The 27,279-nt window shown below is 47.9% G+C and overlaps 1 protein-coding gene across 1 annotated transcript in view; it reads left to right on the top strand.

Annotated features, from left to right (window-relative positions):
* LOC115145108 (protein furry homolog-like) overlaps positions 1-27,279 on the top strand; it is a 74,585-nt gene that overhangs the window by 45,401 nt on the left and 1,905 nt on the right. Inside the window, 32 exon segments of the mRNA XM_065003129.1 lie at positions 98-266; positions 440-705; positions 800-940; positions 1,031-1,202; positions 1,413-1,500; positions 1,577-1,689; positions 5,016-5,166; positions 5,255-5,358; positions 5,522-5,704; positions 5,902-6,103; positions 6,435-6,556; positions 6,714-6,901; positions 7,171-7,265; positions 8,521-9,137; positions 9,321-9,589; positions 9,828-9,968; positions 11,355-11,555; positions 11,824-11,985; positions 12,079-12,153; positions 12,284-12,461; positions 13,197-13,408; positions 14,444-14,620; positions 18,343-18,671; positions 18,848-18,925; positions 20,182-20,235; positions 20,237-20,387; positions 20,478-20,627; positions 20,903-21,001; positions 21,763-21,831; positions 22,795-22,812; positions 25,774-25,884; positions 26,979-27,172. Coding sequence (XP_064859201.1) covers positions 98-266; positions 440-705; positions 800-940; positions 1,031-1,202; positions 1,413-1,500; positions 1,577-1,689; positions 5,016-5,166; positions 5,255-5,358; positions 5,522-5,704; positions 5,902-6,103; positions 6,435-6,556; positions 6,714-6,901; positions 7,171-7,265; positions 8,521-9,137; positions 9,321-9,589; positions 9,828-9,968; positions 11,355-11,555; positions 11,824-11,985; positions 12,079-12,153; positions 12,284-12,461; positions 13,197-13,408; positions 14,444-14,620; positions 18,343-18,671; positions 18,848-18,925; positions 20,182-20,235; positions 20,237-20,387; positions 20,478-20,627; positions 20,903-21,001; positions 21,763-21,831; positions 22,795-22,812; positions 25,774-25,884; positions 26,979-27,172 — 5,279 coding nt within the window.

Below are 27,279 nucleotides of genomic sequence, written 5' to 3'. Positions count from 1 at the left end.
GACACCATCCAGGCCACATACTGGCTCTATTTGGGAAAAATCCAGTATTTTTTACATGTACATAATGGGATTTTTCTGTGCGTGTTCTGTTCCCCAGATCTTGGAGCCCAAGCTCTTCCGTTACGCTCACAAACTGGAGATCCAGAGAACAGATGGGATCCTTAGCCCTCCCTCCCCACTGCCACACCTCTACTCTGTCTCCTACTACCAGCTGTCTGAGGAGCTGGCCAGGACATACCCAGAGCTCACCCTTCCCATCTTCTCAGGTCTGCACCGTTACATCACACACCATCCTACACTCTTCTGTCTCAAAGGACACCCTGGTTAATGTAGTGCTCTTTAAAAGGAAATGGCCGGTCATTCGAGATGCGTAGCTTTGGCGTTTGACACGTAGATTTGAGTCTTATCGGTGTGGCGACTGTGCCGTTTCCTTCCCCAGAGGTGAGCCAGCGTATCCAGACAGCACACCCTGGTGGTCGCCAGGTGATGCTGCACTACCTCCTGCCCTGGATGAACAACGTGGAGCTGGTGGACTTCAAGCCGTCGCCACGGCGACAGGAACCCCCAGTCTGTGAGGAGGAGGAGGAGGCCCACGAGCGCGACATGATGATGGTCAACAGCCGGCGCTGGCTCAGAGGGGAGGGCTGGGGCTCCCCACATGCCACCACCATGGTGCTCAACAACCTCATGTTCATGACTGCCAAGGTATGACCGTGACCTGACCACACACAGGCATTACGTTGTCTGCTGCTGATAAATGATAGTGTTTGTTTGAACTGTGTTTCGCTTGTGTATACAGTACGGGGATGAGTTTGCGTGGTCAGAGATAGAGAACGTGTGGACCACGCTGGCCGACAGCTGGCCAAAGAACCTGAAGATCATCCTGCACTTCCTCATCAGCATGTCAGGGGTCAACAGTGAGCCCAGCCTCTTGCCCTATGTAAGTCCAGTTTAAACACAGTGTCCTCTCTCCCTCACACCTCCCATATTCGGTCATCTTAAATGTTTGTTAAAACGTGTGTGTCGTCAGGTGAAGCGGGTGGTGGTGTACCTGGGCAGGGATAAGACTATGCAGCTGCTGGAGGAGCTGATGTGTGAGCTGGACCTGACAGACCCAGTGAGCTCTGCTGTCACTCACATGGACAACCCTCCCTACTACCGCATCACCTCTAGCTACAAGATCCCCTCCGTCCCCTCAGCAGGTATATAATCACACGGTCTTCTATACGTGTCCCTCTACGTTATAGCCCCACTGTCCTGGTATATGAAACACAGATGCTTGATGTTTCTATGTTACATATTCTCCCGTCTGCTCCCTCCTGGACTGTTGGACTGTATGAAGGACTGTCATAATGACCTCATGAACCGTGTTGTCATAGTTTCTAGATGTCTATCCCCATCTCTGTCCACAGGAACCAACTCCAGCAGTAACACCATGGTGCCAGGAACCGACGCTCACCATGACAGCAGCAAGAATAAAGACTCCAACATGGATGACTGGTATGAGATCACACACACACACACACACCCCGAGACACTCCCAGTAAGACTACAGCTGTCTCTCTGTTGTCTGCAGTTCCACCCATCTGGACATCTACAGCGGTCTGAACAGCAACCTGAACCGTCAGCACCACCGCCTGGAGTCTCGTTACAGCAGCAGCTCTGGAGGATCCTATGAGGAGGAGAAGAGTAAGAGACAGCCATACTACTCTATGCTTTATGTACGGTTGATGTCAAAAGTTTACATACACTTAGGTTGGAGTCATTCAAACTCGTTTTTCAACCACTCCACAAATGTCTTGTTAACAAACTATAGTTTTGGCAAGTCTGTTAGGACATCTACTTTGTGCATGACACAAGTCATTTTTCCAACAATTGTTTACTGACAGATTATTTCACTTATAATTCACTGTATCACAATTCCAGTGGGTCAGAAGTTTACATACACTGAGTTGACTGTGCCTTTAAACAGCTTGGAAAATTCCAGAAAATTATGTCATGGCTTTAAAAGCTTCTGATAGGCTAATTGACATCATTTGAGTCCATTTTTGAGTCAATTGGAGGTGTACCTGTGGATGTATTTAAAGGCCTACCTTCAAACTCTGTGCCTCTTTGCTTGACATCATGGGAAAATCAAAAGAAATCAGCCAAGACCTCAGGAAAAAAATGGTGGCCCTCCACAAGTCTGGTTCAGCCTTGGGAGCAATTTCCAAATGCGTACGCAAGTATAAGCACCATGGGACCACGCAGCCGTCATACCGCTCAGGAAGGAGACGCATTCTGTCTCCTAGAGATGAACGTACTTTGGTGAGAAAAGTCCTAATCAATCCCAGAACAACAGCAAAGGACCTTGTGAAGATGCTGGAGGAAACGGGTACAAAAGTATCTATATCCACAGTAAAAATGAGTCCTATATCGACATAATCTGAAAGGCCGCTCAGCAAGGAAGAAGCCACTGCTCCAAAACCACCATTAAAAAGCCAGACTACAGTTCACAACTGCACATGGGGACAAGCTCATACTTTTTGGAGAAATGTCCTCTGGTCTGATGAAACAAAAATGGAACTGTTTGGGCATTTTTATTTATTTATTTATTTATTTATTTTCACCTTTATTTAACCAGGTAAGCAAGTTGAGAACAAGTTCTCATTTACAATTGCGACCTGGCCAAGATAAAGCAAAGCAGTTCGACACATACAACGACACAGAGTTACACATGGAGTAAAACAAACATACAGTCAATAATACAGTAAAAAAAACAAGTCTATATACAATGTGAGCAAATTAGGTGGGAAGGGAGGTAAAGGCAAAAAAGGCCATGGTGGCAAAGTAAATACAATATAGCAAGTAAACCACTGGAATGGTAGTTTTGCAATGGAAGAATGTGCAAAGTAGAAATAAAAATAATGGGGTGCAAAGGAGCAAAATAAATAAATTAATTAAATACAGTTGGGAAAGAGGTAGTTGTTTGGGCTAAATTATAGGTGGGCTATGTACAGGTGCAGTAATCTGTAAGATGCTCTGACAGTTGGTGCTTAAAGCTAGTGAGGGAGATAAGTGTTTCCAATTTAAGAGATTTTTGTAGTTCGTTCCAGTCATTGGCAGCAGAGAACTGGAAGGAGAGGCGGCCAAAGAAAGAATTGGTTTTGGGGGTGACTAGAGAGATATACCTGCTGGAGCGTGTGCTACAGGTGGGAGATGCTATGGTGACCAGCGAGCTGAGATAAGGGGGGACTTTACCTAGCAGGGTCTTGTAGATGACATGGAGCCAGTGGGTTTGGCGACGAGTATGAAGCGAGGGCCAGCCAACGAGAGCGTACAGGTCGCAATGGTGGGTAGTATATGGGGCTTTGGTGACAAATCGGATTGCACTGTGATAGACTGCATCCAATTTGTTGAGTAGGGTATTGGAGGCTATTTTGTAAATGACATCGCCAAAGTCGAGGATTGGTAGGATGGTCAATTTTACAAGGGTATGTTTGGCAGCATGAGTGAAGGATGCTTTGTTGCGAAATAGGAAGCCAATTCTAGATTTAACTTTGGATTGGAGATGTTTGATATGGGTCTGGAAGGAGAGTTTACAGTCTAACCAGACACCTAAGTATTTGTAGTTGTCCACGTATTCTAAGTCAGAGCCGTCCAGAGTAGTGATGTTGGACAGGCGGGTAGGTGCAGGTAGCGATCGGTTGAAGAGCATGCATTTAGTTTTACTTTTATTTAAGAGCAATTGGAGGCCACGGAAGGAGAGTTGTATGGCTTGCCTGGAGGGTTGTTAACACAGTGTCCAAAGAAGGGCCGGAAGTATACAGAATGGTGTCGTCTGCGTAGAGGTGGATCAGAGACTCACCAGCAGCAAGAGCGACCTCATTGATGTATACAGAGAAGAGAGTCGGTCCAAGAATTGAACCCTGTGGCACCCCCATAGAGACTGCCAGAGGTCCGGACAGCAGACCCTCCGATTTGACACACTGAACTCTATCAGAGAAGTAGTTGGTGAACCAGGCGAGGCAATCATTTGAGAAACCAAGGCTGTCGAGTCTGCCGATGAGGATGTGGTGGTTGACAGAGTCGAAAGCCTTGGCCAGATCAATGAATACGGCTGCACAGTAATGTTTCTTATCGATGGCGGTTAAGATATCGTTTAGGACCTTGAGCGTGGCTGAGGTGCACCCATGACCAGCTCTGGGCATAATTACCATCATTATGTTTGGAGGGAAAAGGGGGAAGCTTGCAAGCTGAAAGAACACCATCCCAACCGTGAAGCACGGTGGTGGCAGAATCATGTTGCGGGGGTGCTTTTCTGCAGGAGGGACTGGTGCACTTCACAAAATAGATGGCATCATGAGGTAGGAGAATTATGTGGATATATTGAAGCAACATCTCAAGACATCAGTCAGGAAGTTAAAGCTTGGTCGCAAATGGGTCTTCCAAATGGACAATGACCCCAAGCATGCTTCCAAAGTTGTGGCAAAATGGCTTAAGGACAACAAAGTCATGGTATTGGAGTGGCCATCACAAAGCCCTGACCTCAATCCCATAGGAAATTTGTGTGCAGAACTAAAAAAACGAGTGCGATCAAGGAGGCCTTACAAACCTGACTCAGTTACACCAGCTCTGTCAGGAGGAATGGGCTATAATTCACCCAACTTATTGTGGGAAGCTTGTGGAAGGCTACCTGAAACGTTTGACACAAGTTAAACAATTTAAAGGCAATGCTACCAAATACTAATTGAGTGCATGTAAACTTCTGACACACTGGGAATGTGATGAAAGAAATAAAAGCTGAAATAAATTGTTCTCTACTATTATTCTGACTGTTCACATTCTTAAAATAAAGTGGTGATCCTAACTGACCTAAGACAGGGAATTTTTACTAGGATTAAATGTCAGGAATTGTGAAACTGAGTATAAATGTATTTTGCTAAGGTGTATGTAAACTTCCCACCTCAACTGTATATACATACTGTATGTCCACATTGCCACAGGTGTGTGTGATAAGCCACTGTTTTCGCCAGGTGACTCCATGCCGCTGTATGCTAACTGGCGTCTGAAGGTGATGGACCACAACCGTCCCGAGCCCCTCCCTTTCCCTCCCACAGGGGGCTGCTGGTCCCCTCTGGTGGACTACCTGCCGGAGACGAACACCCCTGGAGTACCCCTCCACAGGTAACCTCGACCCTTTCCACTTGACCTCTGACCTGTCTGTATGACCTTTCCCCTGTCCTTGCTGACCCTCTGGTGTGGTGTATCTCAGGTGTAACATAGCTGTCATCCTACTGACTGACCTCATAGTAGACCATGGGGTCAAAGTGGAGTGGAGCGCCTACCTTCACCTCCTGCTGCACTCCATCTTCATAGGTAACTAACCACTCACCTCTACAGCTAACTGATTACAATTTGAGTGACGTATACTTGTCTTTATACTCATCATTTACAGGCAAAACAAATGCAAACTCTACTTATGCCAGTGTTCATGGAATAGATATTCTCAGCAGTCCCTTGTTTTTTCTCCCCCCACCAGGGTTGGACCACCAGCACCCTGAGGTCTACGAGCACTGCAAACGCCTCCTGCTTCACCTGCTGATCGTCCAGGGAACCAACAGTGGAGTCCAATCCCTGGCCTCCGTGCTGCTGCGCAACCGAGAGTACAACGATCCAAAGGTGCTGACCGTGAAGCCACCGCCCCACGAGTTCAACCTCACAGGTCAGTAGCGTTCTGCAAAGATCTGAGTAGCTTAGCTCAAGCACACAAATATCCCTTTGCCTGGTTCTATAAGATCAGTAGGGGGCAGCAGAGATCCATGTCCTTATTTGCTCTCCAGTCTTCACAGATCAGTGTGTGACATCTCAAGTTTCTAGCGATTCGTCAGCCATGCTCGTGTCTGTGTGTTACTCATGCAGGAGTGTGTGACTTTGTGCCAGACTACCAGCCGTCTCCCATGACAGACTCAGGCCTGAGCTCCAGCTCCACGTCGTCCAGCATCAGCCTGGGTGCAGGAGTCGTCCCCCTGCCCCACCTCACCCCCACCCTGATCAACGAGGTGGATGTCACCGCAGAGCAGTACGAGAAGGTCAAAGCCCTCATCGAGTTTGTCACCTCCAGGTAGTGCCCGACACTCAACTGCACTACATTTACCTGAAAATCTATTTTTTTTGCACTGTATGTGTGTGTCATAGCTCTATATATCAGTTTGTCTTGTGTGATGTACTGTACCATCATGACTCATTTCTTCATCCAACCCATGCATCTGATCTCGCACTTGCAGCCATGTCTGAAAGGATGGGGTATCGTTCATTTGCATGTGTTTGCGTGTGCAACTACAAACCATTTTTGTCTTGGGGTGAGAATATCAGGGTTCGATGAGTTGTGTGACGATCGTTCGGACTTCCCCTCGTTTTCTCTCCTGATTCGGTCTTGTCTGTCTGTCCTGCAGGAAGCGGGGGCCCCTGTGGAACCATGAGGACGTGTCACCCAAGAACCCCAACATAAAGAGTGCTGACCAGCTGAGCGTGTTCCTCCGACATGTAGTGACAGTCTTCAAACAGTCCCAGTCAGGTCCTTGTGTGTTTGTCACTTCCCTCTCTGCTGCACTGACTGTCCTGTCTGTAGCATTTCTTAGCGCTAAAATATTGCCATTAATTATCCCTCTGTTCTTATGTCTAACATCCTTGTGTTTTTATATTAAATATCTCTGGCTGTTTGTGTTAATCAGGTTTCCAACTGGAGCAGTTGCTGAGTGAGGTAGCGCTGCAAACTGCTCTGTCCTGCTCGTCTCGTCACTACGCAGGACGCTCCTTCCAGATCTTCAGGGCTCTCAAACAACCCCTCACAGCCGCCACGCTTTCTGATGTCCTCTCACGCCTCGTAGAGACAGTGGGCGACCCGGGAGAGGAGGCACAGGTGAGCTTGACCACCCACCGGTATCAAGACAACCACCTTCTAGTATGACCTTTGGTTTGTCTGCTCTATTAGTTTTCTCACTAACTTCTGATCTCAGATGAGAGGGAGCAAAGCTGCTTAAACAGGTACTATACTCCAGAGGGTTCAGCCACTCTGACCTGTGATCAGTGTGGCTCAGCAGCTCTGTTAGGAAGCAGCAGCCACTGGGTACTGCAGTATCAGGGGTCGGTTTGTCTCGGTGGTTGACCTCTGCTCCTCTGTCTCCTCAGGGTTTTGTTATCGAGCTGCTGCTGACTCTGGAGTCAGGGATCGACACGCTCGCTGACACCGTCAAGAACTATGACCTCCTCACTGCCTTGGCACAGTAAGCATTGACCAGTTAGATCTGGGCAATTCCACGGTAACAGTGACAATGAGACTCTCTGATTTTTCACATGAAAATGTGTGTCTAGCAAAACCAATGATTGCAAAGTTAAGCAAACCATACAACTCTATGCACAAGGACTACTTAACAATTTCCACTGAGAATTTGACAAAAACACGTTTACAGTACAGATGCAAAGTTTGTTCAAATTAAAATCAAATTTATTTATATAGCCCTTCGTACATCAGCTGATATCTCAAAGTGCTGTACAATAACCCAGCCTAAAACCCCAAACAGCAAGCAATGCAGGTGTAGAAGCATGGTGGCTAGGAAAAACTCCCTATAAAGGCCAAAACCTAGGAAGAAACCTAGAGAGGAACCAGGCTATGTGGGGTGGCCAGTCCTCTTCTGGCTGTGCCGGGTGGAGATTATAACAGAACATGGCCAAGATGTTCAAATGTTCATAAATGACCAGCATGGTCGAATAATAATAAGGCAGAACAGTTGAAACTGGAGCAGCAGCATGACCAGGTGGACTGGGGACAGCATGTCAGGTAGTCCTGGGGCATGGTCCTAGGGCTCAGGTCCTCCGAGAGAGAGAAAGAAAGAGAGAAGGAGAGAATTAGAGAACGCACACTTAGATTCACACAGGACACCGAATAGGACAGGAGAAGTACTCCAGATATAACAAACTGACCCTAGCCCCCCGACACATAAACTACTGCAGCATAAATACTGGAGGCTGAGACAGGAGGGGTCAGGAGACACTGTGGCCCCATCCGAGGACACCCCCGGACAGGGCCAAACAGGAAGGATATAACCCCACCCACTTTGCCAAAGCACAGCCCCCACACCACTAGACGGATATCTTCAACCACCAACTTACCATCCTGAGACAAGGCTGAGTATAGCCCACAAAGACCTCCGCCACGGCACAACCCAAGGGGGGGGCGCCAACCCAGACAAAATGACCACAACAGTGAATCAACCCACTCAGGTGGGTTTGGTAACAGAATGACGACGGTTTGTGCTGTTTGTTCCGTCATTCTGTTACCAAACTTTGCATCTGCACTGTTCTTCAAGTAAATGTGTTTTTGTCAAATGTTCAGTGGACATTGTGTCTCACACTGTTACTGTGGAATTTCCCGTCGCTGATACAAACACAATTTTGTCAACTCGCGCTCTCTAAACACACGCATTATCGACACTTTAAAACCCTGTGTTAGCGAAATACTCATTGTCATTTATCCTGCAGGGCCTCTGCCCATGAGCACCTGCTGGGGGCCAAGTTTGCAGCTAAAAGGAAGAGCACGGGCCAGCTGAATCTGAGTAGCGGTGGTCTTTTCCACCAAGGCCACTACCCCCACAGCCACACCCGCAGCAACTCCCTCCGCGCCAGCCTCATGGGTGAACGAAAGGGAGATCGCCGCCGCAGTAACACCCTAGACATCGCTGACCGGCTGGCCGGTAGCCACGGCAACCTAGCGCGAACGCAGAGCTTGTCCTCGTTGCGGGAGGGTGGCAGAGCGGGTCCTGGGGAGGAGGCCATCCCTCCTGTGGACCCATCCAACCTGATGGCCACGGTGTTCTGGATAGCGGCCTCCCTTCTGGAGTCGGACTATGAGTTTGAGTACCTGCTGGCCCTGCGTCTGCTCAACAAGCTACTGGGTCAGCTGCCCCTGGAGAACGCAGACAGCAGGGAGAGACTAGAGAGGGTGCAGGCCAAGCTGAAATGGTACAACTTCCCTGGTCTGCTGCAGCTCTTCCTCAAGGGCTTCACCTCAGCTTCCACCCAGGAGCTCACCATTCACCTGCTCAACAAGCTCATCAGCGTCTCCCGCCACACACTGGTCGACCCCTCCCAGGTGGCAGGTAAGCGAGCAGGTATTGATCTTCTAGATTTTATTCAGCACAAGTTCCTGGCTTCATGCTTGGTAAATGGCACTAATCTCCCTAGAGCCTTCCGGTTGGTTTAGACCTGTTTCTCTTCCTGTGTTCGCTCGGGCGATCTAGATTCACTGGATCCTGATGTCGTCTGTTGCCGTCTCCTTGTAGGTTTTCCTCTGAACATCCTGTGCCTGCTGCCTCACCTCATCCAGCACTTTGACAGCCCCACTCCGTTCTGCAAGGAGACGGCGGATAAGATAGCCAAGGTGTGTGCCGAGGAGAAGTCCGCCACACTGTCAAACCTGGCCCACATGATGAGCCTGTACAGCGCACACAGCTACTCCAGAGACTGCGCCAACTGGATCAACGTGGTGTGTCGTTACCTGCACGACGCCTTCGCTGAGATCACGTTCAATCTGGTCACATACCTGGCCGAGGTAAGCAGCCGCAACACCAGGCTTTCATAGAAGTAATGAGGAGAATCAAAGCTGGCAACTTATTACGTAATCCGTCTACATTACACCCACTGGTTAACCTCCGTTTACAGGAGCTTGTGTTTTTTTTATTATGGCAAGTCAGCAGTTGATTGTTGATCAGCTGGTAATCAGATGTCCAACATCTAACCCATGATAGCTGCTGTTAGTCTGTTCCTTACCCTCCCCCTCTCATCCCCAGTTGCTGGAGAAAGGCCTACCCAGCATGCAGCAATCCCTGCTGCAGATCATCTACAGCCTGCTGAGTCACATTGACCTGTCGGCTGCACCCGTCAAACAGTTCAACCTGGAGATCATGAAGATCATCGGAAAATATGTCCAGGTGAGACCTGGTTTCGCCCTTTAGGTTTCAGCTCAACACTCTGACACTGTTTAGGCCTCATCTCTGAGAGGTTTGAGGAGAATGAACAGGAATTGGCTGATACAGGAATAGAGCTGCCTGACGCAATGTACTGTATGTGTCACGTGGCTCTTTCATTTCAGCAGATACAGCCTTTGGTGTGTAAGAGAGTGAATATGTGAGGGAGAAAGCCAGAATGACTCCCTCTCTACAGAGTGACACACTTGAAGATTTAAAGCAGGTCATGGATCTCAGGCCATTTGGACATAGTCAGCCAGCCAAGGCTCTTTATAGAAGAGCCTTTTACCAGCCCTGACCCCTGGGCTTGAACTGCTCTTCAGTCAGAGCTGCAGCTGGCCTGACTACCACTCCTACCCTCCCCCCACCCAGCCTCAGGACAATTCTCCACTCACCGACCTCCACAGCAGTGTGTGCTTTTGTACAAGTGGATTCTTTTGTTAGTATGTTTGAATAAAGACTGTTAATTCAGACAGAGTTCTTTCAAGGTTGCTTGTAAGGGTTGTCAGCCTGGTCCGAGTAGGATCGAATATGCTGACCCTCAACACAGGGACCCCACAGGGGTGTGTGCTTATTTCCCTCCTGTACTCCCTGTTCACCCACGGCTGCTTGGTCATCGTTAGACTCCAGCCTCCAAAGCCATAGATTGTTCTCTCTGCTTCCGCACGGCAAGCAGTACCAGTGCATCAAGTCAGGCACCAACAGGCTCCTGAACAGCTTCTATCCCCAAGCCATAAGACTGCTAAATATCTAACAGAATGGCTATGTGGACTAGTTGACACTTCTATGTGATTTTGACACTGTTTCTATGCAAACTCACAGGACTCTATGCACTCGCGCATAACATGCCCACACATTTATACTGACTCTACACACGCACACACACACACACACACACTTACTCACATGCAATCATCATTTACGCTGCTGCTACTCTGTTTATCATACATCCTGATGCCTGGTCACCTATACATATCCACCTCTTTCACTCCAGTATCCCTACACATTGTAAATATGGTATTGGAACTGACCCACTATATAGCTTCTTACTTTTGCGTGTTCTTATTTTTATTTGTCATGCTTTTGTTCTACCTTGTTATTTTTAGTATTGTTAGTACTATATTGATTACTGCGTTGTTGGGTTTCAAGCTTTCATGAAAGGCATTTCACTGTACTTGTATACGTGACATGAGAACTTGAATTAGAAAATGTCATACAGTATCATAGGAGCACTGAAAGACCATATATTTCTTAACTTTCCCTATAACTGAGGTGTCCTCCTAAAAAACATGTTTAAATTCTCTCCTATTGACAATCTAACCAACACCTCTGTTCCTGTGCGTTCCCCAGAGCCCGTACTGGAAGGAGGCCCAGAACATCCTGAAGCTGGTGGTGTCTCGGTCGGCCAGCCTGGTGGTGCCAGACGAGGTGCAGCGCTCCTACAGCACCGAGTCCTCTGGATCCCCAGAGATCGCCTTCACTCGCATCTTCAACAACTCCTCTAAGGAGCTGCCCGGCAAGACGCTGGACTTCCACTTTGACATCTCAGAGGTGAAGTCTTGCCTGCTCAATGTGTAAATTGATGTTTTTAAACTATTGTGCTGTATATGCTGCTAAAATGTCAATACAAAGAAGTACCTTTCTCAGACATCTGTCCTGAGCTAGGTCCTTGTTATCTTTTCGTCCTTCTCTGATTGATTGTTTTTTTCACTATTTCCATGTTTCTCTCACTCGTCTTTTACCTTCATCCCCTACCATTTATCAGAAAATAATCAGACCTGTGTAATCGAGATTGACTGGTTTAACCTTTGACCCCCAGACGCCCATCATAGGGCATAAGTACGGGGACCAGCGCACAGCTGCAGGGCGGAATGGGAAACCGCAAGTCATCGCTGTGACCCGGAGCACGTCCTCCACTTCCTCTGGATCCAACTCCAACGGCCTGGTGCCTGTCAGCTGGAAGAGGCCCCAACTCTCTCAGGTACTTTCAGCCACGGGAAATGTTACGACGTGGTTTGACGTGTTTAACGTTGGAATGTCTCATGCATTTTTGGTTTATGTTGTCTTATTTCAGAGGAGAACCAGAGAGAAGCTCATGAACGTTCTCTCTCTGTGTGGTCCTGAGTCTGGCGTTCCCAAGAATCCTTCTGTAAGACACCTGGCATGTCAAACTGTGAGCGAGCAGGACTAGTGATCAACTTCAACAAAACATATCCTATCCCTCCACGTGCTTTAATTTGAACATGTTTACCATAACTGTACTCTCTGTCTGTGTTTAGGTGGTGTTCTCATCCAACGAGGACCTGGACTCAGGTGACCAGCAGACCAGTCTGATCCCCACGGTGGAGGAGGTGGTGAGGGAGGAGGACCTGCAGGGAGAGGATGCAGGAAGTGAGCAGCAGTTTGGAGTCTTCAAGGACTTTGATTTCCTGGACGTGGAGCTGGAAGATGCTGAGGTGAGGGGTGATTTACTGTACACTAGGATAAGTCATCTGTACACACACACCTGTCTTGTATATAATCATTTGCAATAGTCTCTCTGCTGTTGCATCATTTTAGATCATGTCGTTGATGGGTGACAATAAATGGTTTCATTCAGTGTGTGTGATTGTGGACTCGTGCACTCAAGTACATCTGTGTGTGTGTGTCTCGGTATGACTTTTCATCCATGTTGTCCTCTAACTGTCCCTACTGCCTACTCTTCCTAACTCACTTTGTTACCTTTCCTCCTTTCCCGCCACAAGGAGTTGCAGGTAAGTTTTGGGCCAGCAAGAGCTGCTCTCCTCAGTGCCCTGGTGGCCCTCTGTCAGTCCATGCGATTGTCACCCTGTAGAAGCACCTGTTTTGTCAGTCTAGAAACAGACAGCCAATGAAGCATGCCACAAATACTTTGTGTTTCATGATTGATGTCGTCTGCACTTTGTCCTGATTTTTCCTCCTCTTGTGCTTTTATTTAGTTTGTCTTTAAAGTTTTGCAGCTCTATGTCCGAAGTGATTAGGGTCAAAGCCTTGGAGAAAAGGCGTTGTTTCCTCCCCTTCCCATTACTGCAAACACAGCTCTTTTAGATGTGGCATGTTAGTGACGTACTTCTGGTTTCTTGTGTACTTGTGCTGTTGTCATCCATCCACATCTTCGACAGATATCTCACACTTCAGTTAGTTCTACTGGTATCTGACTGCTGTTTCCTGTAGGGGAGAGCATGGACAACTTTAACTGGGGCGTGCGCCGGCGCTCCCTGGACAGCATGGACAAGGGGGAGGGAGACGGGGACACGCCGTCCCTGCAGGAGTGCCAGTACACCGGGAGCACGCCCAGCCTCAACCTCACCAACCAGGAGGACACGGACGAGTCATCTGAGGAGGAGGTACTGAGCGCTAGCCAGATTCTCACCCGCTCTGGCCTCGTAAGTCTCACCCACCACCAGGGTGCCCCCGTCCCCCTCCCGCCCCCATGCTCCTCACACAGCCCGTTGGCATGGTGTGTGTGTGTACGCTGAGCAGAGCTATTGCAGAGCTGCTACCTTACCCAGTTTGCCCTGGGGCTAGATGCTTGCTTCCGCTGGTAACAGTCACTATTTCCCTCTCTACCCTCCTTCACTCCAATCCTAGATGCTCTACCCTAATTTTACCCACAAACCAGTACCCCCCCTTCCCCCAGAAGTTTGTTTTTAGGTAAGTAGAGACCCAAACACTGTACTTCTAAGAATCAGTCCAGCTTTCTGATATGTTAAAGGTCACGAACATAACATATGGGAATCAATGAACTAACTGGGAGATTAGTGACAATGAAGTGAAACTCGAGTCCATAGCATGCCATGTCAAAAACGTATGTAGTCAAGTTACACCTGGCAGAACATGAACAGCATGTTCCTGTGAGCATGAACCCAATATCATTTTAACCCCCAAACCTCTGGCTGCCTTTCTCTAACGTCTCTTTGCTTTGCTATAAAAAATATATATATCTTCCCAGGGTGTTATCGACAATATGTTGTTATTCCTGGAGCTGCTCTTCAGTCTGTGCTGTCTTCTTAGTCCTCCTTTGCGCTTGATAGTGCACTGTGAGACTGATCCTCTAGTGGCCCTTGGGCCCAAACACGGCTCTGTAGTAACTTTTAAACAATGCTACCATGAGCATGCAGCATGTCATTTGCAGACGGAGTAATGTAAGAATATATCATTTTTCGAATAACAAGAATGTTTTGTAAGGATGCCTGGAACATAGCAGATTTTTCTTTATTGGTAAACGTCTAACTCTTGTATGCAAAAAAAAAAAAACTTGCATGTTGAACAATAGAAACGTAGCAGTATACTAGCAGATATCCTGGAGACTCGGAGCAGAGGAGACCAGATAATATATAGAGTTTGGAGGTTTGATTTATTTACTATCTAATTCCAAATGGAAAAGTTGAACCGTTCTTTGCGTCCGTCTCTCACTCCAGATGAACAGTGACTCGGCTACGGACGATGCCACGTCCAACCACGTGGACTCTCTGCAGCAATCGCAGGAGTCGTCCAGCAGTGCCTTGACAGAGGAGACCACGGCCCTGCTGCCCCGCCAGGACAGCACTGCACTGGAGATGCCCCGCTCTGACTCAAACAGCAGTCAGCTGCCTGAGGTGCGACCAATCGGGAGAAATAAATCGGGGTGCTCCGGTTCTTTCTAGCGCCTTATCTTCTTCTTTTAACCACTTTCTACCTCTGCTGGGCTCTCTGTCAGTCATGTTTTTTTCACGCAGAGGGTTGGTGGCCACCTCCTCTCTCCGCCTGCCTCTAAGGAGAGTGCTGTACCTGGGGTGCAGTGGGCTGGCTCTTGTCCTGCCTGTTCTCTGGACAGGGCCGTAAGGGGTGCTCTCTTTGTTCACATCTCCCTCCGTCTCATCTCTTTCTCTCTGCTTGTCGCGCTGCTCGGGGCTTGTGGGTGTTGTGGTGGGCTGGCTCTTGCTTTCTCTGATTTAGCTGGTTTGTGGTTCTTGCTTGTGTAAATTGGGGGGGACGAGATCATCGTCAATGCTCACCTCAGGCTAGCCGAAACGGTTCACCTCTCAATTTGGAACCTGAACATTCAAAACGAAACCCCTCGTTAAATACGTGCTGCGCATTGGACACCAGCGGGGCAGACCCATATGTGAGTATGAGCTAGTTCAGCCGGCTACGCTAGAGAGCATTGTGACACGACACAGACATGCGTTAGATATAACCAGTGAGGACAGTTCACCAGGGAACACAGTTAGGGAACCCATAGTCACTAACAGCTTCCATTAGTCCATTTTTATCTCTGCCACTACTACACCTCTTCCACATAATGTTTAGGTTTTGTGTTGATAGTATGCCGCTCTTGTTTGTCCCCGATGACCCCATTCTGAATTGACCATCTCATACACACTGACACAGGATGTACATCTGCGGATTGTTCGAGTGAAACTGAGAGGTGGGATTTTCAACGTGGTCTTTCAGTCAGAGAGAACCCCCCCCAATAATGCGAATAAAGATTCCCTGTGAGCCCCTACTGTCCCCGCCCCACTGTCCCTGCCCGTACCCATCAGCTCAAGGACATCTCCTCATGATAGGCCCAGCTCTTAGTGTAATGAGCCCCAGATAAAACCATTGATTCTCTTGCTCATCCCCTCCACGACGGCCCGGACGGCCACCCACTCCTAAAAGCTTTCTGTAATCGTGCCTCGGGGACGCTCTGGCAGCCTGCCACCTTCTCCTCTCTGTTCCTTAGACCCTTAAATGGAGGGAAACGAGGCACAGACAGAACACGTCCATTTCAATTACATGTTCTAGACCCCCGTTCCGTGGACGTGTCTTCCATGAACACAGTTGACTTGTAGTGTTTCCTGTCTAATGACGCACACTGTGGTTTAATGCAGGTAACTGCCACCGCAGAGCAGTTTGTCATTGTCAGTCGGGTAACAATGTGGCATTGTGTTCAAATGTCACGTTTTATGGTCTTCTGTAGCTAGTCATTTAGTGTGAGCCATAAATCGGTAGTTTATGATCCATCCGTATGGGTTAGAATGCATAGGGCAGGGGAGGACGGCTCATAATAATGAATGGAGGGAATTGTATCAGACACAGGGAAACCAGGTGTTTTGTGGGAGACCATTCCATTTATTCCGTTCCAGCCATTACCATGAGCCCGTCTTCCCCATTTTTTTCACCCCTGACATGAGTGCAACACTAGATTGATATTGGCCCTATTTCTTTAGCGTGTTCCCTTTTCTAGAGAGACACCAAGTTACAGTATGAGCTTTTTAAAGTGAACATCAATCCCTTGAATTATGCTGACCGTGACCTCTATTTTCTTGAATGTTATAAAATGAGATTAAGCCAGTAATGTTTTTGTCAGGCATAGATAAAGGTTAAGTAGATCAGTGGTTCCTACCCAGGGTTACTGGGAGCCCTGGGGGTACATGGCCAAGACACAGGGGGATTCTTAAGACCCACCAGACCATAAACTCACTGGGGAAGTGAGGGGGTACTTCAGGGGTACTCCAGGCAGAGCAAAATTCAGTTGATGGTACAATAAGCAAAAAAAAAAACAGTTGGCAAACACTGAAGTAACTCTTAGGGAGACTTTTAGAAGGGCTGTCATGCCAACCAACCGGTTCTGTAAGGTCTCGAGAGAGAATGTACAGTGCCTTGCGAAAGTATTCGGCCCCCTTGAACTTTGCGACCTTTTGCCACATTTCAGGCTTCAAACATAAAGATATAAAACTGTATTTTTTGTGAAGAATCAACAACAAGTGGGACACAATCATGAAGTGGAACGACATTTATTGGATATTTCAAACTTTTTTAACAAATCAAAAACTGAGAAATTGGGCGTGCAAAATTATTCAGCCCCTTTACTTTCAGTGCAGCAAACTCTCCAGAAGTTCAGTGAGGATCTCTGAATGATCCAATGTTGACCTAAATGACTAATGATGATAAATACAATCCACCTGTGTGTAATCAAGTCTCTGTATAAATGCACCTGCACTGTGATAGTCTCAGAGGTCCGTTAAAAGCGCAGAGAGCATCATGAAGAACAAGGAACACACCAGGCAGGTCCGAGATACTGTTGTGAAGAAGTTTAAAGCCGGATTTGGATACAAAACGATTTCCCAAGCTTTAAACATCCCAAGGAGCACTGTGCAAGCGATAATATTGAAATGGAAGGAGTATCAGACCACTGCAAATCTACCAAGACCTGGCCGTCCCTCTAAACTTTCAGCTCATACAAAGAGAAGACTGATCAGAGATGCAGCCAAGAGGCCCATGATCACTCTGGATGAACTGCAGAGATCTACAGCTGAGGTGGGAGACTCTGTCCATAGGACAACAATCAATCGTATATTGCACAAATCTGGCCTTTATGGAAGAGTGGCAAGAAGAAAGCAATTTCTTAAAGATATCCATAGAAAGTGTCGTTTAAAGTTTGTCACAAGCCACCTGGGAGACACACCAAACATGTGGAAGAAGGTGCTCTGGTCAGATGAAACCAAAATTGAACTTTTTGGCAACAATGCAAAACGTTATGTTTGGCGTAAAAGCAACACAGCTCATCACCCTGAAGACATCATCCCCACTGTCAAACATGGTGGTGGCAGCATCATGGTTTGGGCCTGCTTTTCTTCAGCAGGGACAGGGAAGATGGTTAAAATTGATGGGAAGATGGATGGAGCCAAATACAGGACCATTCTGGAAGAAAACCTGATGGAGTCTGCAAAAGACCTGAGACTGGGACGGAGATTTGTCTTCCAACAAGACAATGATCCAAAACATAAAGCAAAATCTACAATGGAATGGTTCAAAAATAAACATATCCAGGTGTTAGAATGGCCAAGTCAAAGTCCAGACCTGAATCCAATCGAGAATCTGTGGAAAGAACTGAAAACTGCTGTTCACAAATGCTCTCCATCCAACCTCACTGAGCTCGAGCTGTTTTGCAAGGAGGAATGGGAAAAAATTTCAGTCTCTCGATGTGCAAAACTGATAGCGACATACCCCAAGCAACTTACAGCTGTAATCGCAGCAAAAGGTGGTGCTACAAAGTATTAACTTAAGTCGGCTGAATAATTTTGCACGCCCAATTTTTCCGTTTTTGATTTGTTAAAAAGTTTGAAATATCCAATAAATGTCGTTCCACTTCATGATTGTGTCCCACTTGTTGTTGATTCTTCACAAAAAAATACAGTTTTATATCTTTATGTTTGAAGCCTGAAATGTGGCAAAAGGTCGCAAAGTTCAAGGGGGCCGAATACTTTCACAAGGCACTGTATCTTTGTATAATGATGTAGTGTGTGTGTGTGTGTGTATCTGACCTCCTGAGCTCCCCCTGCTGGCTGTTTAGGACGGGGTGAGCATGACGGCGGCAGATGAGCTGAGCAGCAGCGTGAGCACGGACACGGGGTTTGGCAGCAGCGCCCCCCCCCTGCCCCCTGAGCTGTGTGACCTCACCGACTCCCACTACGACCTGGACCCGGCCCCCCCTCTCCCACCGGCCATAGACACCCCGCCAGGGTCCCTCTGTGAAGAGAGGGACTCCCTCACAGCCATACCTCTGCCCCCCATCCTAGACAGCCCCTGTGGCTCTGTGTGTGAGGAGGACGTGACGCTGGCACTGAAGGAGCTTGACGACCGCTGTGAGGAGGAGGAGGCTGACTTCTCCGACATGTCCAGGTAAGTCTACTGACTTTACTGACCAGTATCAGAGGACCTGTATGAGTGGCCATATGTGCGGTGGTTGTGGCCTCTAGTCAGATATCTGTTTGTCGTCAGGTGTATATTGTTGGCAGGTATCATTGATCCCGTCTCGAGATTGTCATCCTGTTTTACATTTGCATACCTGTTTTCAGTTCAGACTTGCATGCGGCGAAGTGGAATCTGGGGGGAGTGAGTCAACAACCAGAGTATTGCTGGCATCAATATCTCAGGTGCCACATACTGCTGACGTGCCCTTGAGCAAGGCACTTAACCCCTTAACCTGCTCCAGGGGCACTGCTCTGCAGCTGACCATGTGTTGCTCCCAACCTGTTTTGTGTGTGTGTGTGTGGTGGGTCTTCGTATCATGACAGCAAGTATTGTATGTGCGTTCTGTGTTTGCCCAAGTAATTGATCGAGTGGGCGGCTGAGTGTGTCGTGTCGGGGCTGCCCGGCGCCTCTGCGATTTCCCTGGTCTTATGAGCTGCTGTAATTGGTGAGCTCATCTCTGGCTCTTCTCCCACGCGGGCAGGGCTGGTAGTGGGGCTGGGCTGGAGAGGCGGGCATCTCTCTGAAGGTGGGCCAGCTCTGGCTCCTCTCTTTCCTTTTAATATACACACGCTCATCAAGGTGGACCAACTTCGTCTAGAGGACACTGATCACAGTACAGCCACATACCAACTCTATTCAAATACCAGAGATGTAGAAACCACGTATACACTTCTTGCTTGCTCATTCAGTACACAAGTACTTGAATTAATTTCCCCCGTTTCCAAAACCCAGGCAGTTTGATTGATCGCTAGAGGGAATGGCAGTGCTCCTAATGATCCTCCCCCGGAAAACAGAGGGGCTCTGCTGTGTGTGTTTGTGCGCCAACAAGAAAGCTTAACTCGGCAGGAGGTGTTGCGCTGCCTGCTGTGAGATTGGGGCCTGTGTGTGTGTGTGTGTGTGTGTGTGTGTCAGATGCTGGGCTCAGATAGAGCTCTGCTCTGCATTCCTGTGTGGTACGGTGCCGTGTGCTAGGCAGGCTAGTGCAGCTAGCAGAGAGACTCAGTGTTACTGTGCTGCAGAGAGAGAGAGAGGGAGAGACTGTGTTACTGTGCTGCAGAGAGAGAGGGAGTTAAGGTGAGGATGAGGACGAAGTCTGTGTCCTCCACAGCGCTCGGCAGCGCAGGCATCAGATACTTCTACTCTGTCTGCTTCGTCAGGCTGTTCGGTCCCACAGGCCTGTGAGTATCCGTGTGTGTGGTTGTGTTAAGATGGTAGGAGAGCCATGTATTCTCTTTGCTCTGTAGTAGAGCTCTGCGAAAGAAACACTGCAGCAGAAACATCTGCAGAGGGAGAGGGGAGGAGGCGAGAGACGGAAGTGTGAGGTTGTTTTGGTTGCAGTCAGAGCGAGGGTGTATGTGTTTGTGCATTCAGAATTGGGTGAATCCTGTGTGTGTGTCAGTGGTACTAAGACAGACCCTGTGTGTTTGTCTGTTCTCAGTCAGGAGGAGGGTGATCAAGATGGTTTCTCAGAGGTCCAGGCCTCTCCGCCCCCTCCCATTCCTCTCCGCCATCCTGGCAGCTTTCCAGCCCGTTGCCTATAACGACGAGGAGGACGCCTGGCGTTGCCATGTCAACCAGATGTTGTCGGACACGGATGGGTCCTCTGCTGTGTACACCTTCCACGTGTTCTCCCGGCTATTTAAGGTGAAAGCGTGGAATATGTTTAGTTGTATGTTTTGTATATATTTGTGTGTGTTCGCTCTGTTGAATGTGTTATTGTCTTGGTGTCTGCAGAGCACGCAGAGGAAGTTTGGCGACATCACCCACTCGTCAGTGCGTTTCCTAGGAGAGCGGCTGCAGCGAATGGGGAACCAGTTCCTCAGCTCCCTAGAGGTCATGACCTCTCACTCCCAGTGCCCCACGGTGCTGCTGGATGCTGAGACGGTGAGTCTGCGCCTGCTAACCCAGAGATGACCACTTCCTTAATGTGAAGTTATGTTGCATCATTTCTCTGGTTGGGAACCATGACGAAGCTAACTGTAGCATGCTTGTCGGTAAGATATTTTTAGCGACAGCAGCAGTTGTATAATCAGACGTACTTGTTACGCAGTGCAAATGCACTTGGCCTATACTGCAGGGAGTTGACGCACTCATGTGATGTTGTATTGTGTAGTTGGTTGTGTCCTGCAGTTGGTTAACACGTCTGGTCTGTGTCGTAGTTGGTGTCATGTGGACTGCTGGAGACTCTGAAGTTTAGTGTGCTGGAGTTGCAGGAGCACCTGGACACCTACAACGGCAAGAGAGAGGCGGCTGAGGAGGTGAGCTCTCTCCGTTCATCACCATGTACATCTAACCGTTACACACTCGTCCCTAGCTACAGTACTCTGACCTCTAGTTTCCTAAACCCTCAGACCACGCAATCACACATCCTTATTCTATGGCTTATTATCATAGCACATATCTGTCTGCAGACCGGCCCTGCACCAGAACACTGAGTGGCACTTCAATGGCCTCTCATTTATAGTGAGGCAAACCTGAAGGCTCAATGAGCTGTCCGATTACGCCTCATTTCACCTCCAGCCCAGCTCAGGGAGGAAGAGGCTAAGGGAACAGAACCGAGACAATGAGCTGAGTCATAAGGAGATAAATGTCGGCTGTCGCTTGTCGTCAGGTCAGCCATTGAATCACAGGAGGATATGAGTGGATTTGGCGTCCGTTAGCGTCCTCATTGCTAGCGACATCCTCTGCTGACGGGCTAAAAATATTCTCTGGCGCTCCTAAATCAGTTGGAGGGAGGGAGTAAGGAGAGATGGAGGGGGGGGGGGGGTAAAGAGGACAGATGAGATTGAGAGAGAGGGCTCCAGGATGCAGGGGCGCTAATTGAATGAGACTGGTGCAGTTCCTGGAGGATTGGTCTCCACCCCCCTGCACTGGAACCAACCCTCTTTAATTCGCTAAGTACAGCACTCTTATTAAATCTACCCCCCACCTGACCCCTGCACAAACACACACTCGTCGAAAGAAAAAAGACAATTTCATGACGTATTCTCTCCCTCCCTCCCTCATCCCATTCACACAGTGGCTGGAGAACTGCAGGAAGACGTTTCGTGACAAAGACGGCAACCAACAACCCAACACTCAAGCCCAGGTATGACTAACACACACACATCTGAACACAGCAACTTTTCGTCTTTCAGGAAATGTGACGACAGTCTGAGTGCCTTTTCTAACACAGTCAAACAGTCGATACGCATGATAACACACCTGTTTGAGAACAAAAAATGTCTCAGAGAAAATCTTTACGCGTCAAAGCTAATTAATCTCCCCTCGTCCTCAACACCATATTTTAACATCCCACAAGCTCAGTGATATAATCACTACTGAACTGTCCACTGGTCCTGAAGCCAGTATTACTTCAGCTCATCATGGTAGATGTAGCTGATCTGAGGACAGCTGAGAACCTCTACCGTGCGGTCTCCTCCTGTCCCCTGATAATGTTTATTACTCTGACACCGCTGCTGGAGGTTATAGATTTATTGCCTCTTTGCTTGCTGCCCCCTCCCCCCTTTCAGGTCAGAGGACATGCTTGGCTGTGAAAAATGAGCTATTACAGACTAAAGCTCTGTTGTACTCTCATCAGCAGAGAGGCACATACTCATTCGCTGCTCTCTTCTACTTAATGCTCTCTTCTCCCCCTCTTGGCTCTCTCTTCTCCCCCTCTTGGCTCTCTCTTCTCCCCCTCTTGGCTCTCTCTTCTCCCCCTCTTGGCTCTCTCTTCTCCCCCTTGGCTCTCTCTTCTCCCCCCCCTCTTGGCTCTTTCTGTCTATATCCTGCTCTCTGTTTTCCATCTCTGTATTTATACACTGCTTTGACTTGAACACACTGATCCTAGACCAGCTAATGTGTGCTGTGTTATCTGAGAACCACTGTTGGGACTAAGCCTCCCCCTGATCTGGGAATGGGCGTTATGATGGAGGGGTTGTTACCCCTCCCCTCCTCGTCTGTCAGGTCACTGTATCAGGGTTGCGATGTGAAGGCTCACTAATTCTTGGTCTTTCTCTCTTCCTGTTTTGTTTGTTTGTTTTCGTGACCTGCTCACCCTCTTGCTTAGCAAATGGAAAAACTAGCAGTAAGTGGTTCTCTAAGTATTCTAGACTCCAATATAATCATGATGTCCGGACTACACACTGACCATCTCATCCCTCTCCGCGGGTACCTGCCGCAGTCGTCAACCAACCAAGGCCTGGGCCCTCCCACTCTGACTCCACCTCTCTCTCATATATCTAAATAATTTCCCCAAGCCTACTGTTTCTCATCATTGGCATGTATGCAGATATATGCTCTACTTTTGGCTTCGCCTTGGCTGAATAATCTTGTCAATGTCTTAACCCCTCCCTCATCCCTACTGATTTACACAGCAGATGTAAAATTGCGCAAATGAAATCATGATTGTGGTAGTTGTCTGCCTGATTTGAGAGGGGGATGTTGCCCTGGGTTACGGGGAGGGGAAGAGGATGGGGAGAGAGCTGTGAAGCCATGTTTAGTCTACCTTCATTTTGCATGCTTATTGCACCATTTCCATATCTGTTCAAATTCCCATTCTCTTCCATGTTTCCTGCATTAGAGCGAATGTTTTGATCATTCCAGTAACATATTTGGTCGGTTTAGCTCTGTGGTTGGACGGACCTTATCCATAGGGGTCGTGACAGACAGGTGGTGATGGTCTTTGTATAACCCAGTCCTCCATGGCTAATAATGATGCCGACCTCTGATTGGTTAGTAGCTAGTTAATAGGGCTAGACTGTAACCTAGGCCTCGTCGGTTCTCTTTAGGGCAGGGGTCTCCAACAAGTCGATAACAGCCCACCGATGAGTAGCTAGCCAAACAATTCTGAAAGTACACTGTATATGCAAAAGTATGTGGACACCCCTTCAAATGAGTTGATTCGGCTATTTCAGTCACTTCCGTTGCTGACAGGTGTATAACATCAGGCACATCGGCATGCAATCTCCATAGACAAACATTGGCAGTAGAATGGCCTTACTGACGAGCTCAGTGACTTTCAACGTGGCACCGTCTTAGAATGCCACCTTTCCAACAAGTCAGTTCGTCAAATTTCTGCCCTGCTAGAGCTGCCCCTGTGAACTGCTGTTATTGTGAAGTGTAAGTGTCTAGGAGCAACAACGGCTCAGCTGCAAAGTGGTAGGCCACACAAGCTCACAGAAGGGGAGTGCTGAAGCGCGTAGTGTGTAAAAAAATATATATAATAATTGTGGGTACTCAGTTGCAAACTGCCTCTAGAAGCAACGGCAGCACAATAACGGTTCGTCGGGAGCTTCATGAAATGGGTTTCCATGGCCGAGCATCCGCACACAAGCCTAAGATCACCATGTGCAATGCCAAGCGTTGGCTGGAGTTGTGTAAAGCTCACCGCAATTGGACTCTGGAGCAGTCGAAACGCGTTCTCTGGAGTGATGAATCACGCTTTACCATCTGGCAGGCCAACTGACAAATCGAGGTTTGGCAGATGCCAGGAGAATGGAACCTGCCCAAATGCATAGTGCCATCTGTTAAGTTTGGTGGAGGAGGAATAATGGTCTGGGGCTGTTTTTCATGGTTCAGGCCCCTTAGTTCCAGTGAAGGGAAATTTAAAGCTACAACACACAGTGACATTCTAGATGATTCTGTGCTTCCAACTTTGTGGCAACAGCATGACAATGCCCCTGTGCACAAAGCGAGGACCATACAGGAATGGCTTGTCTAGACCGGTGTGGAAGAACTTGTCTGGCCTACACAGAGCCTTGACCTCAACCCCATCTAACACGTTTGGGATGAATTGGAATACAGACTGCGAGCCAGGCCTAATCTCCCAACATCAGTGCCCGTCCTCACTAATACTCTTGTGGCTGAATGGAAGCAAGTCCCCGCAGCAATGTTCCAACATCTAGTGGAAACCCTTCCCATAAGAGTGAAGGCTGTTATTGGAGCAAAGGGGGGACCAACTCCATATTAATGCCCATGATTTTGGAATGAGCTGTTCAACGAGCAGGTGTCCACATACTTTTGATACATGCTATTTCCATGCGTCCTGCTGCAAACTGTCATAATCAAATCTCACTAGTATCAGACACCGCAAGCTCCCAGCTACTATCTAACCAACGCAACATTGACATTGTCCCACCCCTGGTTAGCTACTATTGGCTTGAAAAGCCAAACCTAACTCTATCTGCCAATTAAGTTCCAGCAATATTGCCCCTTTCTTTGTGGTGCGGGAGTTTGTCTATCACTCCGCGTTTAGCTAGTTGATGTGGCAAGTCGCGTGGGTTGAGAAATACTTCCCCCAAAATGTCTAAATTAAACGTTATCTGCAAAGTAGGCTTGTCTGGCATAAGTATATCATGAAGTACTGTATATCATTTGTATCTGTTATTTGCAAACATTGTCATGAAATGAGCAGCAGCAGTACAGAACCATCACTAGACTGGCACATTAGAAATCACACCAGGTGCGCAAGTAAAGGGCCAGGTGCGCAAGTAAAGGACCAGGTGCGCAAGTAAAGGGCCAGGTGCGCAAGTAAAGGGCCAGGTGCGCAAGTAAAGGGCCAGGTGCGCAAGTAAAGGTCTTCTGATGTGATTTAAGCATTGACATCGATGCAGAACATCAATTTAAGAGTGGGGGAAATATATATATATATATAAAATGAGGAAAAATAAAACTGAAAAAATAATTTGGGAAAGAAATCACAGATTTTATAGGGCGTGGAGTTGTTTATACTCCAAAGGTGTATTGACAGAACACCGTGCACTACTTTTTCTTGTACACTAAGGACTCGGGGAAGAGCTGCAGGGGGAGAAGAAAGTGCCTATTTGAAAGCTCAAAATAAGTAGCTTGCAACGTTTAAATGTTTTTTTAAGTAACTCATGGTAGAAAAGGTTGGAGACCCCTGCTGTAGGGACGTCGCTCCGTGCCTTGTTAACCCTTTCATCTCCTCCCCCGTTAGTCTCTAACCCAGGATATCCGTCCGTCTGATCATGTGACCATTATGACCTGGTGTGGCTGGTGTGTTACTGTCTCTGCTCTCTCTCTGTAGGAGCTGGAGCTGTGTCGCAGGCTCTACAAACTGCACTTCCAGCTGCTGCTGCTCTTCCAGGCCTACTGCAAACTCATCAGTCATGTGGACACCATCAAGAGAGAGGCAGAGGTGAGACAGAGCAAGGGGTTTGCCCCCAAACACTTTACTCAACAGGACCTGTGTGGTGGGACACTCCATGTGGGTGGTACAGAAGGGCAGCATGAATACAGTTCTAGGTTGTGTTAATAGGGGTTAGTTGTCATTTATTTACATGCCAAAAAGAAACCTCGCTCGTCACCCACTCAAGCACACTTGGAGTGTTTCACGTCACACGCACCATTGTGTGTGCTAGGTCAACACAGAGAGGGTGTGTTCGTTGATTTCCCTTCCCCAATGAGCTCTTTAGTTGTACTTCAGGTTGGTTTCAGGAAAGCTTGAGACATTGAGGCCCCCTGCATTTTCCCACATCTTCCCTGAAAGGAAAACAAGCAGTGACAACGCACACGCTCAATTAAACTTACTTGCTTCCTGTGTATATACACTGAGAGTACAAAACATTAGGAACACCCGTTCTTTCCATGACAGACTGACCAGGTAAATTCAAGTTAAAGCTATGATCTCTTATTGATGTCACTTTGTAAATCCACTCCAATCAGTGTAGATGAAGGGGATGAGACTGGTTAAAGAATGATTTTTAAGCCTTGAGACATGGATTGTGTGTGCCTGCCATTCAGTGGGTGAATGGGCAAGCTTATGCTTTTTGGAATGAAAGATACTGTAACGGCAAAAGTCGATCTGTAAAGTCATGAGCCGCTTTTGTAGATGACGATGTACAAATGTGCCCCGGAGAAAAGATATAAACATTCTCCAAGGTACCTCCGCGTATATGCTCTTTCTCTCACGCGCTCGCACACAATTTTGCCGACCAGACATACAAGCACTCAGACATAGTGACAGTCAGGCACTCTCTCAGTCCCTATCTAGTGGTTCTGCCGCTGTCTAGCCCTGCTGTCTTATGGCTTTTTACTGGAGATAAATCTCATTAAATCCCCTGAATGAGAGTGAATCATTTCTCACATGGAGAGATGAGGTCAGATATTTCAATGAATCACATCAATACTAATTGCATTGCTTCATTGACTTTCTAGACAAGTCTTGCACGTGCCCAAATACACGTGAGATTATCTCTGTGGTTATCTGACCTTTTTTTGCGTGTCTCCAAGGTGACCAACATGTCAGAAGAGCTGGCCATCCTTGAGAGCTGTTTGAAGCAGGTGGAGTCGGGGGTTGATGGACAGGAGGATGTGGGCGTGTCGGATGCCTCCCAGACCAGTACGGAGACAGCCATCCAATCACTGATTGAGACCCTGAGAGCCAGAGACTTCGGCTCTGCCCTCACACAGGTCAAAACCTTCAGGTAAAGAAACAAAGGACTAAATCTTTTCTACCCTACACCTATTCCTCGATATATAGACTACACAGGCATGCGTCTAGTCTTCTGTCCTGATGCTCTCTTCCTCCTCC

This window comes from Oncorhynchus nerka, linkage group LG17 (assembly GCF_034236695.1).
Source record: "Oncorhynchus nerka isolate Pitt River linkage group LG17, Oner_Uvic_2.0, whole genome shotgun sequence".
Lineage (NCBI taxonomy): Eukaryota > Metazoa > Chordata > Actinopteri > Salmoniformes > Salmonidae > Oncorhynchus > Oncorhynchus nerka.
Note: the sequence above shows the minus strand (reverse complement) of the source record. Positions and strands in the feature narration are given on the sequence as shown.